Source organism: Camelus dromedarius, chromosome 2 (assembly GCF_036321535.1).
Source record: "Camelus dromedarius isolate mCamDro1 chromosome 2, mCamDro1.pat, whole genome shotgun sequence".
Lineage (NCBI taxonomy): Eukaryota > Metazoa > Chordata > Mammalia > Artiodactyla > Camelidae > Camelus > Camelus dromedarius.
This window is the reverse complement of record NC_087437.1, coordinates 100,869,007-100,883,417: the sequence shown is the minus strand read 5'-3', so window position 1 is coordinate 100,883,417 and position 14,411 is coordinate 100,869,007. Positions and strand designations below refer to the sequence as shown.

The 14,411-nt window shown below is 37.6% G+C and overlaps 1 protein-coding gene across 2 annotated transcripts in view; it reads left to right on the top strand.

The window, feature by feature from the left end:
• TMPRSS15 (transmembrane serine protease 15) overlaps positions 1 to 14,411 on the top strand; it is a 106,932-nt gene that overhangs the window by 77,268 nt on the left and 15,253 nt on the right. For both annotated transcript variants that reach the window (XM_010977399.3, XM_010977400.3), the window contains 3 exons: positions 5,445 to 5,540; positions 9,564 to 9,613; positions 9,778 to 9,952. In XM_010977399.3, the coding sequence (XP_010975701.2) occupies positions 5,445 to 5,540; positions 9,564 to 9,613; positions 9,778 to 9,952 (321 nt within the window). The remainder of the gene's footprint in view (positions 1 to 5,444; positions 5,541 to 9,563; positions 9,614 to 9,777; positions 9,953 to 14,411) is intronic.

The following is a 14,411-nucleotide window of genomic DNA, read 5'->3' as shown; positions in this document are numbered from 1 at the left end:
CATTTTCTTCTGAATATCGTTATGTCTGTAGGATAACAGAGAGCAGCGACCAGACTGACCCCATGGATTTCTGTCTTGTTCTTAACGCAGTGGCTTGCACAAAGGGGGAAATTGATCAGGTGAAGATAGTTCTTTTCTGTTGACATTTTTTTTCCTTCTGTATATGTCACAAAATTTTGAGTTGAGATCAGAACATCTAAAATTAATTAAGCTTATCTAAGTTTGCTAAGAGTTATGATAGTGCTGAGTGAGTGCTAGATGTGTTGCTGTAAACATGGTAAATGAATAAGCAGTTGTGGCTGAAACGCATCCAGTTCAGTTGTGGTGTTTAGGACCTGCCCACGTGTCCTGACTCTCCTAGTGGGATGCGTTGCCGTCCTTTGCCTTGAATCCCTTTCATTCACCACGCCCCTGCCTATGAAAATGCTCTCTCCCGCCTTCTGCCCTGCCAAATCAATGCCCTTCTTCCCTCCAAGCTGAAATGGAAAGCCCATCCTTCTCCAAAACCCTTTTCAGACTAATCCCACCTGGCTCAAATCATTACCTACAGCTTTTGGGTGTGACATGAGCGACAGTGCCTGGCTGCTGCATTTGCAGCATTTGTTATTATTCTCTGCAGCTTTAGTGTGTCCAAAAGCTTAAAACATCCCTCCTAAGCTCCTGCTTCAGGGAGGAATTCTTATCACAGCACATGCAGTCTGAGTAGCGAGACAAAAGAGAGGAAACCTAAGCAGGGTCCAAGAAGAGAGGCAGATTTAATACTGTGCAAGACGCCTTGGGATAGCCTTCTTTTTCTCACTAGAATTCCTCTCTGCGTATATTTTTATGCCTTCATATATGACCTCAAAAATAATAATGGTGGGTTGCATCTGTATGCTTCTTTTCTCAGACAGAATAAGGTTCCCCTGAAGCCAGAGGAGCCCTCTGAGGGCGCACAGCCTATAAAAGTGGTAATAAAGGCTTGGAAACAGGCAGTCAGGAGGCATTAACATGTCATCAAGGTGCTGCTACATGGGCGCATTTTTAGGTAATACCAAACGACAGATTTCAAACAGTCATGCAAATGCATATACAGTTATTGAAATTTGCAGAACTGGAACACATTTAGGATCTTTTTTAATGCAAATTCTAGTTTTAATTTTGAGAGCATGCCTCTCTAAAATTTAACTAATTTTTTTTGCAAGAAAAGGAAACTGAGGCTTGCTTTAATTATAGAACTTAAAATATATTCTCAACAGTTCAATTTTTCAGTTATTCTGAGATTTTTGTTTCTCAAAAATAGATGGTGACTTAACACATGGTTCCTAACCTTTTATTTTGCCGAGAACGTTTTAAATATATTTTTATTGTTTCAGTCATTTCTTAAAATAAGAAGTAGTTTGTCATCAACTTCTGCTGCCACTTATATTCTGTTTACTGTGAATACAAACTGGAATAAATTGTGTTCAGTTCAAAAAAGGATGAGTTCAACTTGGCAGGATTTGAAAAGTACTCTGTCTCAAATTAAATTCCAAATTTTAACATCCAACACTGACACCTGGAAATGTGTTTATGAGCTGATGCCTCTGTGCACCACTCTGGTGTTGCAGATATCAATACTTAACAAAAAAATTAATTATGTGATTACTTTAGAAGCTTTTTCCAAAAGAATGTTTTACCCAGTTATTCTGAATAACCCAAACCCACATATCTACACCATTAACTGCAGTCTATTTTCTCATATGAAGTTTGAGACTACAAATGTAGAACACACTCTTAGAATAAAAATTGTACATGTGTCTTTTGTCCATATGCACACATAATCTCTGTTTTTCTCAGCCAGGTAGGGAAAACATCACTGTGGTACAACACCTGAGAATCCTAGGATGGAGCATTTAATATCTACTAAGTATTCTTTATTCTTAAAGCTTTGCCTCTAGCCTTCCTTTCTTCTAGAATAGGCTTATGTTAAAAATTTAACTGGCAATCCCATCACAGTGCAAGGCCACTGGTAGGTAAGTGCAATAAACAGATGCTAGATTAAACACTGATTTACAGATATTTCAGTATTTCTTGCAATTTAACTTTGTCTAGATTTTGTTTTAAATTTCCAGAGAAATAAAGGCAACCCCTCAATGTTGTCTTAAAAGAGATAGCCAAGCGATAGACTAAAACCAGTCAGAGACAATGGAGGAGTCTTAAATCCACAGCTTTGATGTATATTTTTAAGAAATTACCTTTCTGGGTGTTCCTCCACATTATCATGAGTGCTGTCCAATGACAAAATGAAAATAATTTAATAACAAGTCTGATGTCCTTTATTAAGGGTAAATAGCCCACGGACTTGGGGAGGTCTGTGCCTCACAAGAAGTAGGGCAGTCTTCCTGGGGGATTTGGGGTGAGAGTGACTTTAATAGAACATTAGAAGAGGCAAGGAAGAAATGGTCTGATCGGCTACAAGATCCAGGAGGTGAGGACCCCTGATGAGGCCACCGGCTTCTGTTTTCTAGGGCAAGGATGGCTAGCTCAAGGTGAGCTGGAGGATTGCGATTGGTGGTATGTTTCCCTGACAGGGAGGCAGTTTTTGTACATGTGGGCTGACTTAGGTTTAGATGTGTGACAGCGGCCAGACCACTGGACGACCCCTACTTTGTGGGTCCTGATATATGGATTAACTCTGTCAGTGCCTCAAAGAGATTGCTTATCAGGCAGCCAGAAGTCACTGTGGAAGCCAAAGAGCAGACCCCTGAACAAGTAAAGAATCAGATTTTATATTTGGCTATGATGGTGGTTTGCCGGCTAGCAGGTACCAGAATCACCTGGAGGGTTTGGTAACAGGCTCATCACCGGACCCAACCCCCAGAGGTTCTGAATGGGTACATGGGTCTGGAATGGTGCTGGACAATTTGCAGATAACCCCTGGTGAGGCTGATGCTGCTCGCCTGGAGAAGACACCTGGAAAGTCCTTCATCGTGGAGCATCAGGAACACAGAAAACCACCTAGGAGAACATCCAGCCCATACAGGCATTCAGCAGAATACGGATACTGAGAACATGACCAAAGGCAGTAAAAGAAGACCCACAAACAAAAGGGAGATTGGAGAGTAACTAGGTTCCACCAACTCTTCCCTCCCAGCAAATATTTGCACTAACCAACCAATTCCAGTGATATTTCTGGAGCCTGTAGGCAAAGTCAGCACAACTAGAACCTCTTCAGATTGGATAGACATTCCTTGGTATTCTTAAAAGTCAAGATTAATGTGATGAATTGTACCAGGAGTTGCACCAATGGTAAAAATTAAAGTTCTCTAAAATCTATTTTGATCCACATCCTGTCTTCCCTAAATGTGTGAGTCCTTAACTAAAAGATTCCTGCAGTGGTGAAGTCCTTCCTGATCCAGAGCATTCCTGACTGCCTTTCGAGTTTTTTTTTTTAATTGAAGTATAATTAACTTACAATATTATATTCGTTTCAGGTGAACAATGTAGTGATTCAATATCTTAATAGATTACACACTGTTGGGGAGGAAGAAATATTCCTTTACCCTTCTATTGGGTCTACTGAGTGGTCTAAGAATTAAGTTAACATGAGACAGACTAACATTTTGTGTCTCTTAATCTCCTTCACCTAATTTCACCCCTCCCTCCATCCGTTTCCGTTCTGGCAACCCTTTGTTCTCTGTATCTGTGAGTCTATTTCTGTTTTGTTATATTTTTTCACTTGTTTTGTTTTTCAGATTCCACATATAAGTGAAAACACCCAGGATTTGTCTTCCTCTGTCTGACTTGTTTCACTTAGCATAGTACCCTCCAGGTCCGACCATTTTGTCACAAATGGCACAATTTCATTCTTTTTGTGGCTGAGTAATAGTTTGTTGTGGGTGTGTGTGTCCACATTTCTTCATCCCTCTGCCATCTGTCGATGGGCAAGTAGTCTGCTACCGTATCTTGGCAACTATAAATAATGCTGCTGTGAATACTGAAGTGCATCTTTTCAAATTAACATTTTCATTTTCTTTGGATGTTTTTATGCCTGTTTTGTTTTCTGAGCTAAAACAAATACATCTTATGTAAGTACTTAGATAAGATGATTTTTCTGCCCACATGGAAGGAATATCTTAATCTTTAACAATAATAGTAGTAACACTCATTTTTCCCTTTGGTAAATCCACGCCAGATTTTATTAAAGGAACAATCGTTGATTTATGTGCTTGAGTTACTTTTATCTGTTTATAAAATCAAAGTGCAAGGGGCTAAATTCTGGGACATTACATACAGGCGCCATTGTTTCAGCTCTCCATTCAGTGGATGAAAGTTACCAGACACTTTCAGTTTCTTTAAGGCGTTGTCTTACCTGAAAGAGAGAGGGAACACCCTCTGCTTAGATCTTTTCCTCTTACTGAGCATAACAGCCATGAGTGTGGCTTGGAAATTTCCTCCACATGCACAGATAGAAAAGGATCAGGGGCGAGTATAGCCTAGGGAAGACACTGGACCTTCTTCTGAAGAGGAAGTGGGCGGGTCCTTCAGATACCCCGAAAGATAAGAACCATATCATCTCCCCGCTAATCAGAAGCAAATAGCGGGAATCAGGATGTTTCCAGCCCAAAGGGGTATTTTTATATGAAGGTTAAAATCTCGAATAAATAAAAGCCAGGAAAAAGATTAGAAAGTGAGAAGCCAGAAGAATAGAGGAGAGAGGATGATTAAAAGAAATCTTCAATTAAGGCTCACAATTGACAGCACGGATGTAACAGGTGTTCAGGGATAAGAAAGACCAGTCCACGTCTTTTGTCTTTTGTCACATGGAGGCTTTTCTGTCTCTTTCTCTGACCCATTCTGGCTCAGTGGGTTTCCAGGCTACATACCCACCCATTTCAGAGCAATAACATAGCTTCTGGCTTTAAATTAGGGCAGTTAGGCTTTGAATTGAATGAAATACCAACATCAAAGCAACACACAGAAAGGTAAACAATCAACATCTCTTTTTTCTAGGTTGTTCCTAGGCAAGGTGCATTTTTTAAAAAGATGAATTCCACTCAATAGGAAAAAAGTTTAATAAATTATGGTATGGCAATTCTCTGAAGTTATTATAATTGATGTGAAAATTATTGAACATAGGAAAGTCAAATGAAAAAATCAAACACCCCAGTGATATATACACTGACTTTAGCCTTGTTAAATAATATATATAAGCAAGCAAACAAGAACTAGAGATATTACATAAAAATTAAAATTATATTTTATGTCATTATGGGAAATCCTAACTATCTTTTAGACATAAAACATTTGAAGTTTAATATTAAAATGTTTGGATCTAATATTAAAATGTCTGTCTGGAGTTTCATATTTTATTTATTTATTTATTTCATATTTATTTCAATGTCCACAGCATTAAATAACTAGAAGTTTAGTTTATGGGTCTTTTCCGTTTGTGTTTTTGTTCTGTCTGTGTTTTTCCTTAGGAGTGGAAACTCATCCATGCCAATCTTTTCTACTGGAGGTGGACCGTTTGTAAAATTAAACACAGCACCTAATGGCAGCTTAATACTAACACCAAGGTGGGTCCCAAAATGTGTTCTTTTACTAGTTTTATATTGACTAGAAAGAAAATGGATTTTGAAGCTAGTCAGATTTTAATACCACCACATGCTAGCCATGTAATCTTGAAAGTTATGTAACTTTTTTATTATTTAGGTGACGCCAACAGCATCTAACTGACCTTACCCAATAACATTGCCTAATCCTCAGATAGATGGTAGGATGGTCAAATGAGGTATTGTATGTAATTATCTAGCACGCAGATAGAGATTCAATAAGTTTTACTTCCATATCCTCTTTATCTTTACTCTTGGATTTATGAACAAGTAAATCCCATAGAAAGAAATTGTAAGAGAATAAAAAGGTCCAGTGCTGATCAGACTAAAAAGAGTGACACAATTAGCTATCGTCGAGAGAGAGAGAAAAAAAAGCCATGGTATTCATTTCTCTAGCAAACAGAGCATGGATATTCAGTGAAGAGTTCAGACTTCTTGTTGTGCCTGCATTTTCTCTTTTGCTCTTTAAAATTAGGTTCACTTTTACAGCTTTTACCAATGTTTTAAAAGCAACCTCCTTCCTGTATTTAAAGATCTGTTTTAGCTTAGTTTGTGCCATTCCTCCTGTTTGGGCATTAATAATAATTTTTGTTGAAACTGGCTTCTGAATTTTACAGTTCCATTAAAGGCCAGCTTGGGCGGGAAGAAAGTAATTTCAAGAAGAGACTATAACAAGGATTTAAGATATCATCGCTGGTGCGCTAGCTTGTAGTTTTTTGAACATACTTAAGAGTGAAAAGCAAAATTATAATTATATTGTATAATAATTATATTATTATAATCATTATATAATGATATTTATTATATTTTTATTATAATATAAATATTATATTATAATTATTCAGCTCTTCATGAAATGTGGCCATTTCTGTGAGCTCTATCAGTAAAACAAATTGTTAAAGGAGAATTTTTAGTACCAAGGTACTTAGCAGTTGAATGTTTTATATGAATGTTTGCAGGGCCTTGACTGATACTGTTAGTCTCATTGGGGGTGAATCAAAGCATCTGCAGGTGAGAAAGCAGCCTTCTCGATTCCCTTTGTGTAAGGCGTGTCTAAATGTGCATTACCATTACAGATCCTGAGCCGTTTTTGTATTGAGAATGTCTCTCATTTATACTTTATAGACATTCAAGAGTGAGTTAGGAAAAAAGGAAAAGGCATAAAATACTTTCATATTAATTATACACATGTTTAAAATAAGAACTAGGTTATTCCATGCTTAGCACCAAAATGCCCGTATCATCACACATTGATGTCTTTATTGTATGTATGTTCATGTTATTTGAAAGAGACACCATTTATAGACAAGGATACTAGAAACTTTCATCACATGAATAAGCCAGGACATTGTTAATCTCTCCCGTGATTAGCCACGTTATACTGGGTGAGCAGGAAATCAGACATGTATGCGTTTATGTAGTTAGCTAATTTATGTGTTTATTTATTGCAGAGGTACGTTCACTGCCCCATGAAAACTGGTACTTTTGAAAAATACCCTTTCACTAGTGGTTGTAATTGTTAAAAATTAAAGAAAGGAAGAGGATATCAAGGAAGATGATTCTTCCATGTATGCAGGTCTACTGAACTAGATCTCCATTTTTTCCTTCCTTTTATGAGGCATATGCACGACTAGGGGATTATTTCCCACCGCTAAGAAAGGCCGCTCAGCACGACCCCAGCAACCTGCCCCGATATCACTGGAAATGTACAGTTCACGCTGCCACCAGCGCTAAGCTTCCCTTTCCTTCAGTTCTTTGGACCACTTTAGTAGTAGTTCTAGATGCAAAAAAAAAAAAAAAAAAAAAGAAAAGAAAAGAAAAAAAAAGAAATGGACTTATGATATACTGATTGACAATATGTTCTAAGCATGGTGCTGGATACCGGATATGAAGCGCTCATCAAACACTTTACTGAATCCTTATCATGTGCAGATGCTATGGTAGGAATATTACGGTGTTAACTAAGGAGATTATTTCCAGTCCACTCAAAAGCTCTGTGGTTTGGTAGCACTGCTCCCCCATCAGGATAAGGAAACAGGCCTGGTGGTGGTAAGTGACTAGGACACGTTCACAAAGCTGGTAGGCACCGTGGAGATTCCAACCCAGGTTTATCTGACTTCAGAGCCCTCCACTTTCCCACTCTTCTGCGCTGTGTTCTAAGCCCCTCAAAGAAGCAGCTCACTTTAAATAGCAGTTCTGGAAGGAAAAAAGAGAAAGAAAAAAGGCCATGTTGTTGGGCATATATAAGGAGAGAACTGAGTTCATTTTGTCAGTACAGTAGATATAAACCCATTCATTCGTCTCCTGGTACTGCCCCACTGGGCGAGAGAAAGACACAGATCATGGCACTGCCTTTTTTCCTGTACAGAAGGTTAACCTAGTTCTGACTCCAGGACCAAAGGCCAGGACAGTAATTCTATTTTTTCTAATCTCTCTAAATGTTCCTGGACAAATGTACTCACTCTCATTGTGACCAGAGGTGAAGCAACATACTGCTCTCTACTGAGATGCTGCATGTGTGCATTTGTGTATGAAGATTGCCCAAAACACATGGAAAATGGGGTGCTAGGCTCAGTTTATTTTCTGGTTAACTATTAAGTTAACCAAAATCTTTTCTGTGCTTGCTGAAAAGAATGCATCCATCTTATATGTGCCACAGAGTATTAAGCATTATTAACACCTAAGAATGGTGAAGCACTTTGAATGTGGGTTTCCTGGATGGGTATTGTAACTGTAGGAAATGTTTGGATGAAACTTGACAGGATGCTGAGAAGCGTCCTAGGAACTACTTCTCTCCTAACCATGGGCGGATAATAGAAGGACAGTTAACTGAGGCGTCATCCTTGTGGGACTGTGAATGCATATGAATATATCTGTATCTAGGTAAATATACATACATGCACATTGCTTATTAATAAATATATTTCCTTACATTTAAATTGAATATGTCTATTCTAAAGGACATATCCGTTGGACAACATGGATGCATGTCATTTCAAATGAACCTTATCACGTATGTTCCAGAAACACTGAACTGCTTTGATTGTACTTATGAGCTCATACAGATCTTGGGTCACGTTTTGTATTTTTTGGTTTGTTCTTCCCTAAAATTACAAGCACCTAAACAACATTCACAATGGATGGTGTTAAGTATATAAATATTAAAACTGTATGTCTGTGTATGTGTATGTGTGTGTTAATGTGACCAACAGCTTACAGTAGCTGGATCAGGAACCAATGCAAATACTTTAATTTCTTGTGTTATACTGACCTCTAGTGGTTTGTAAGTATAGCACACTTTAAAACAATTTCTCTGTGTTTAAATTTTCCTTTAAAATAGAATTCTTGGCTTTGAAAAAGGTTGATATCCAAATATTTAAACAAAGAGTGAGTTTTTTTAATTATTTATGCCTACAGTTTATTTTATATTTGCCTTTTTACATTCTGCCTCACTTGAAAGCAGGACCCATGATTTATTCATCATTGAATTCCCTGAATAAAGTGCACAGCTTCACAGTGTTGAACACTGAATAGCTGTCTGATTAGCAACATTGAAGCATGTCCTGCATTACAGAATGGTGAAATCCAAGGTTAGTTCGTGCAAACTAACAATAACTATTGTTTATTGAGTATTCACTGTGTATAATGCACAGTAATAACTTCATTGCAAATATTTCTTTACCTCTCACAAAACTCCAGTAAAGTACTAATGTTCCCATTTTGTGGATGTTAAAACTGAGTCTCAGGGATATGAGTAACGTATCCAAAAATCATATGAAGAGTAAATGGTAGAGTTAAGGATGCAAACTCAACTTTATTTGACTTTAAACAGGATTGTCTGCTGTGCATTTCAGCTTCCCTGCATTTTATATGTAACAAATTTAAAAGTCCGTTTTACTAAAGAGAAAAAACAGGATGACCTACACTATGTTTTGTTTTAAAATGTTCTGTGCACAGCTTTTAAATATAATTGTTCTTCTATTACAGTAAACAGTGCTTAGAGGATTCACTGATTCTATTACAATGTAACCATAAAGGTAAGTAAATATTTCATCCTGTCCTCCTTCAAGCCTTCAGTTTAAAATTCTGTTTAGAGTTAGTATGTCACCTCAAGTTACTTTGTAGTGAGCCACTCAGTTTCCACAATCAGAGGAAATCCACCAAAATAAAATAGATGCTCTTTCTTCAATGATCTCAATAGCTTGTGGGAAAAAACTGGTGGCTGATGAAGTTAGCCCGAAGATTATTGGAGGAGATGATGCCAGAGAAGGAGCCTGGCCCTGGGTCGTGGCTCTGTATTACGACAACAAACTGCTCTGCGGAGCTTCGCTGGTCAGCAGGGACTGGCTGGTGTCCGCCGCCCACTGCGTGTACGGGTGAGTGTGACGTCATGGTGTCCCTTCCCAGATGAGGTGATCCTGGCAGGCACTGTGCATCCCCTTTCAGGCAGCATCCCCAAACCCTCCCAGTAGGGAAACGTTCCCACTGTTTAGAACACTATAAACTTTCCAATCATGTTCCCAGTAAAATCATGCATAAAAATAGAGAAGGTTCAATTAAAATTCATTCTTTGTTAGATACTCGCATCAAGTGTTATGTTTCCTACAAACATAAAAATGGAAATTTCTACCTATTCACAAGGTAAGCATTTTTTAAGGTGTAAAATTAGTTTTTAACGTATAAAATGTGCTAGTTATCAGCCAATTAGGACAATATTTATTGTCAGCAAATTGTCAATATTAAAAAAAGCTTGTATAGATAGCCCTCAAGTTACAAATGTAAAAACTGTGCTCCTTGAAATTCATGCATAAGCACTTTGCTGTGAATTGGGGTTAAAATGTTACTTAGTTCTCAAATCATATCTATTTTGATACTAACCATAACTAAAACTAAGAACAAATATCAACTAACCATAGCTCACTCTTTTTTTGTAGTATAATATGAGAAAATACATGCTGAATCTGGGGATTTATCTTCTCCCTCTAATGGTAGTCGTACTCCCACACGTCTGAATTTAGTCTGAAAAAGAGGTAGCTTCCTCATAAAGATTCGTAAGCCCTGACGAGGGTGATTTCCTGCCCCTGGTTGAGTAGAAAAGGCCTCCAGAGACTGACCTTACCTGTGAGGATTAAAATGAGTCTCTAGTGTCCAGGATCTCTGAGAAAAGAGCCCTGGGTGTGCAGAATGGAAGATGCAGTGGTAGTTAATCAGGTTAAAAGACAAACTCTGGACAAACACAGACATTGATAGTTCTTGGATAGATGGAGACAAATTGCCAGCCACAGAAGGCTGGGAGATTTGTTGGGGAGTTAGGGAGGGTCAAGGAGAATGAGTAGTGAACTACCCATCATACCAGAGTGAGGGTGAACTCAAACTCATAGTCCTGGGAACTTGGAAATGAGGACCCTCAGCTGCATCCTGGCTTGGCCAATTACCTGGGCTCCGAAAGGACTGTCCAAGGTGCTGCCCATCTACATCAAAGCTCTCTCATCCAGTGCATGATACCCTGCATCTGGGTGACTAAGCTATACATAGCCTCTCCCACAGCTAAAATGCACCTTCATGACTTTGCTGATAATCATATTTTATCTGTTAATTATATTTTGATAATTACATTTTCATCTGTTTTCAACTATATCATAACAAACGTGCATAATCGTCAGTTTTCCCATCCCCTGCAAAATGTGACTTCATATATGTACTCTATGCCTTGGGCGTATCACAGATGAATAACCTAGACCTTAACTATGTTACAAGTAAAAGGTATCTTCAGGTATTAAAAAATACAGTGTTTTCAGTGACACTTAGATAGGTCTTAGTAAGATAGCAACCTCCTGTATTAACCTCAGATTTGGTAAATTCATCCATTTGATGTTCTTACAGAACGTATGCTTTCTAAATGTCAACCAGGCTTGCAGTAATATTTGGGACATCTTTCAATTATTACCTCACAGATGTACTGATTGTAGGTCTAGGGTACCATGTCTTTTCAAACCACAAATATACAAAGGAAATAGAAGACCAATTCCATCTAATATAAACACATGTTCAGTCATACAGGACATAAAATGTCTTTTCACATGGTTTCAGTCTGAACAAAGCAAACAAACGTAAGCTGTAATAGAATTGTGATGAATTCACAGTTATCCTCACCAACCTTGCGTTTTACTCTTCTTAGCTGCTCTGTGATATTATTTCTTCTTTTTCCTGTTACCAGGAGTTTTCTGGCTTTTGTCTTTATGTCTCTAACCAAGAAAGTAAGTTTCTGATATTATTTCAGACAGCTTCATCAAAAAAAATTCTTACCAGTATGCTAAGAATTACCACCTGTTATTGGTCTTTTTTAAACCCTACTTGTGCAGTGAAAAGCTTAAATTCCTAACAAAAAGAACCCAGATCAACCAACTTATTGAAACCATACCACACAAGTGACCTGACTGCAGTATAAATCTGTTCCAGGTGATTTAACCTGTAGGTGGTGAAGCAGTTTAATTGGACAGGTCTTCTCTGTCTACAGTCATATTGTCCTCCCTCCCATTCCCATCCCTGAGCCTCAGTGTTCCTTGATGTCACTGCACTTCTCTGTGTCTGTTCTGTTTCTCTCTCACTGATTTGTCTTCTTTTCCAACCTTCAAAGGAATATTTGAAAAGTATGGGCCAACTTTGCTATGATTTAAAGACAAGGTTAACTTAGAACCAGAGAGCAGGATTTTGGTCCTACCTGTGCTACTGACCTTGTGTGACTTAATGTCTGTGGGTTTTACCATCCTCACCAGTAGAGTGTCCGTAGGATACCTACCTGCTGAGGTGATGGTCAGGACAAAATTAAGACGCCGCAATACTTTTGGATACTGTGAACTGTATAAATGTGCAACACAAAGTTTACTGTGCTGCTGTTCCTGTGTGGGAAAGCTCCATGAAAGAAGGGTCTAAGACTTACCCTCTACACATGTAATGCATTGATCTTCTAAACTTTTTATATTGATATAATTTCAAACATGCACAAAATTGCAAATAATAGCACAAAGAACTCTTGTGCACCCTCGCCGAGATGCAACAATTATTTACCTTTTATGCTATGAAAACTTCCTTATCACTCTTGCATTCCCTCTGACTTGGAGAAATGTTTATTTTCTGAATCAGTTGAGAGTCAGTTAGACATTGTGCCTCTTTCCATGTGATTTTTACAAGAACAAGGATATTTCCCTACATAACGGCAGAAAATCACGGAATTAATTAATGCAATACAGTTGCCCAATCTAATTATCTAACACAGAATACACTCATTCTTATCAATTGTTGCAGGTAAGTCCTTTATGACACTTGTGGTTTGTTTGTGTGTTTTCCGCCCAAGAGCCAGTTTGGGGTAAGGCGCTGTGTTTAGCCGTGAGGCCTCTTTCATCCTTAATCTAGAGCAGCCTTTCTGTCAGCCTTTCTGTCTGTCTTTCTGTCTGTCTTTCTCAGCCCTTCTGTCTTTCTTGTCTTTTTTTTTTTTTTTTTTTTTTTTAATATAAGCGAGTTATTTTACAGAAAGGCTTATCTTTGGGGAAACCCTTCATGCTTGCTCCTTTGTTGGTCTTACTATATCCCCATTCTTTGAGAACTTTTTTCCTTTTTTGGCAAAATAAGATGTTCCAGGTTCACTCTATGCATTCCCTGGCCTTGCCCTCAAATCAGGTGTTCTGTAAGAAACCCCAAATCCACTTAGCCATTTTAGTTCCTTCTACGTTAAAAATAAAAACAAAAAACAAACAAAAAAAAAAAACAGGGTCCTCTTCACCCCTTGCAGCTGCTGGTGTGTCCTGCTTCTAGACCCTCCTAATGGACGTAGCTCTATACCTATAGATATGAACCTAAAATGATAGCTCCAGTCCAAATAAAAGACCACAGGGTACATTCTAGTCTTGTCTCCTTCCGTATTCATAACTCTTATCTCCAATAATGAGAAACCCTGTTTGTGCATCCACAAAGTATTTATGGGTTTGCTCAAGCTTAGAACACAAAAAGTAGTTTGAGGATTATTAACTCAGACCACTGTGTAAAGCAAACTTACCAACCAGAGTTTTATATTTATTTTCAATTTTTTCCCACTAACATATAGCAAAATGCAAAATCTTAAGCGTGGATCCCAGAAGGGACCACTATTCAGTCCCTTGGGTTGGCCAGTCATGTAGAGACTTACTGTCTGGATCACATCTATTGAACAGACATATATCAATGATGAAATTGTCCATAGAGAAGTCTCTTGCCAATCTTCCATTTTTAAATTTGCTCTTCAGAGGGGACCAAATGCAGCATATGGATTACCTCATTTCTTATTAAAACAATTTCTTGAAATAGGTGTCAACATTTCTGAAATAGATGATTCACGATGAGGTGTTTTGGAGTAGGGCAAGAAATGCACACTAATATTTGTACTTTATTTAGTGCTAAATTAACTGATACATCTAATAAAATTCAAAAACCAACTTTTTAAACAGTTAAGTATTGATTATAAAGTAGCATTACTTAACTAATTGATGCAGCAATTACACTTTAAAATTTGAGTTCTTTTCAATGCCTCAAAATTTTTAAATAGGTCTAGATACAGAATCTATCCAAATATAATATTTTAAAATTTATTTCATTTCTACTTAAACCTACTCTAAAAAATGAACATCATGGGTTTAATTAATTTCTCTATTTATCTACCTATCCTTATGGCTTTAGGAGATTAGCTACTAATATACTATAATTACTTAAATATTTTAAAAGTATAAATACTTTCTCAAGATTATAGTCATGTTTATAGATCCGAAAAAAAAAAAGGAAGAGCATTTTCCTAGGCCAGTAGAA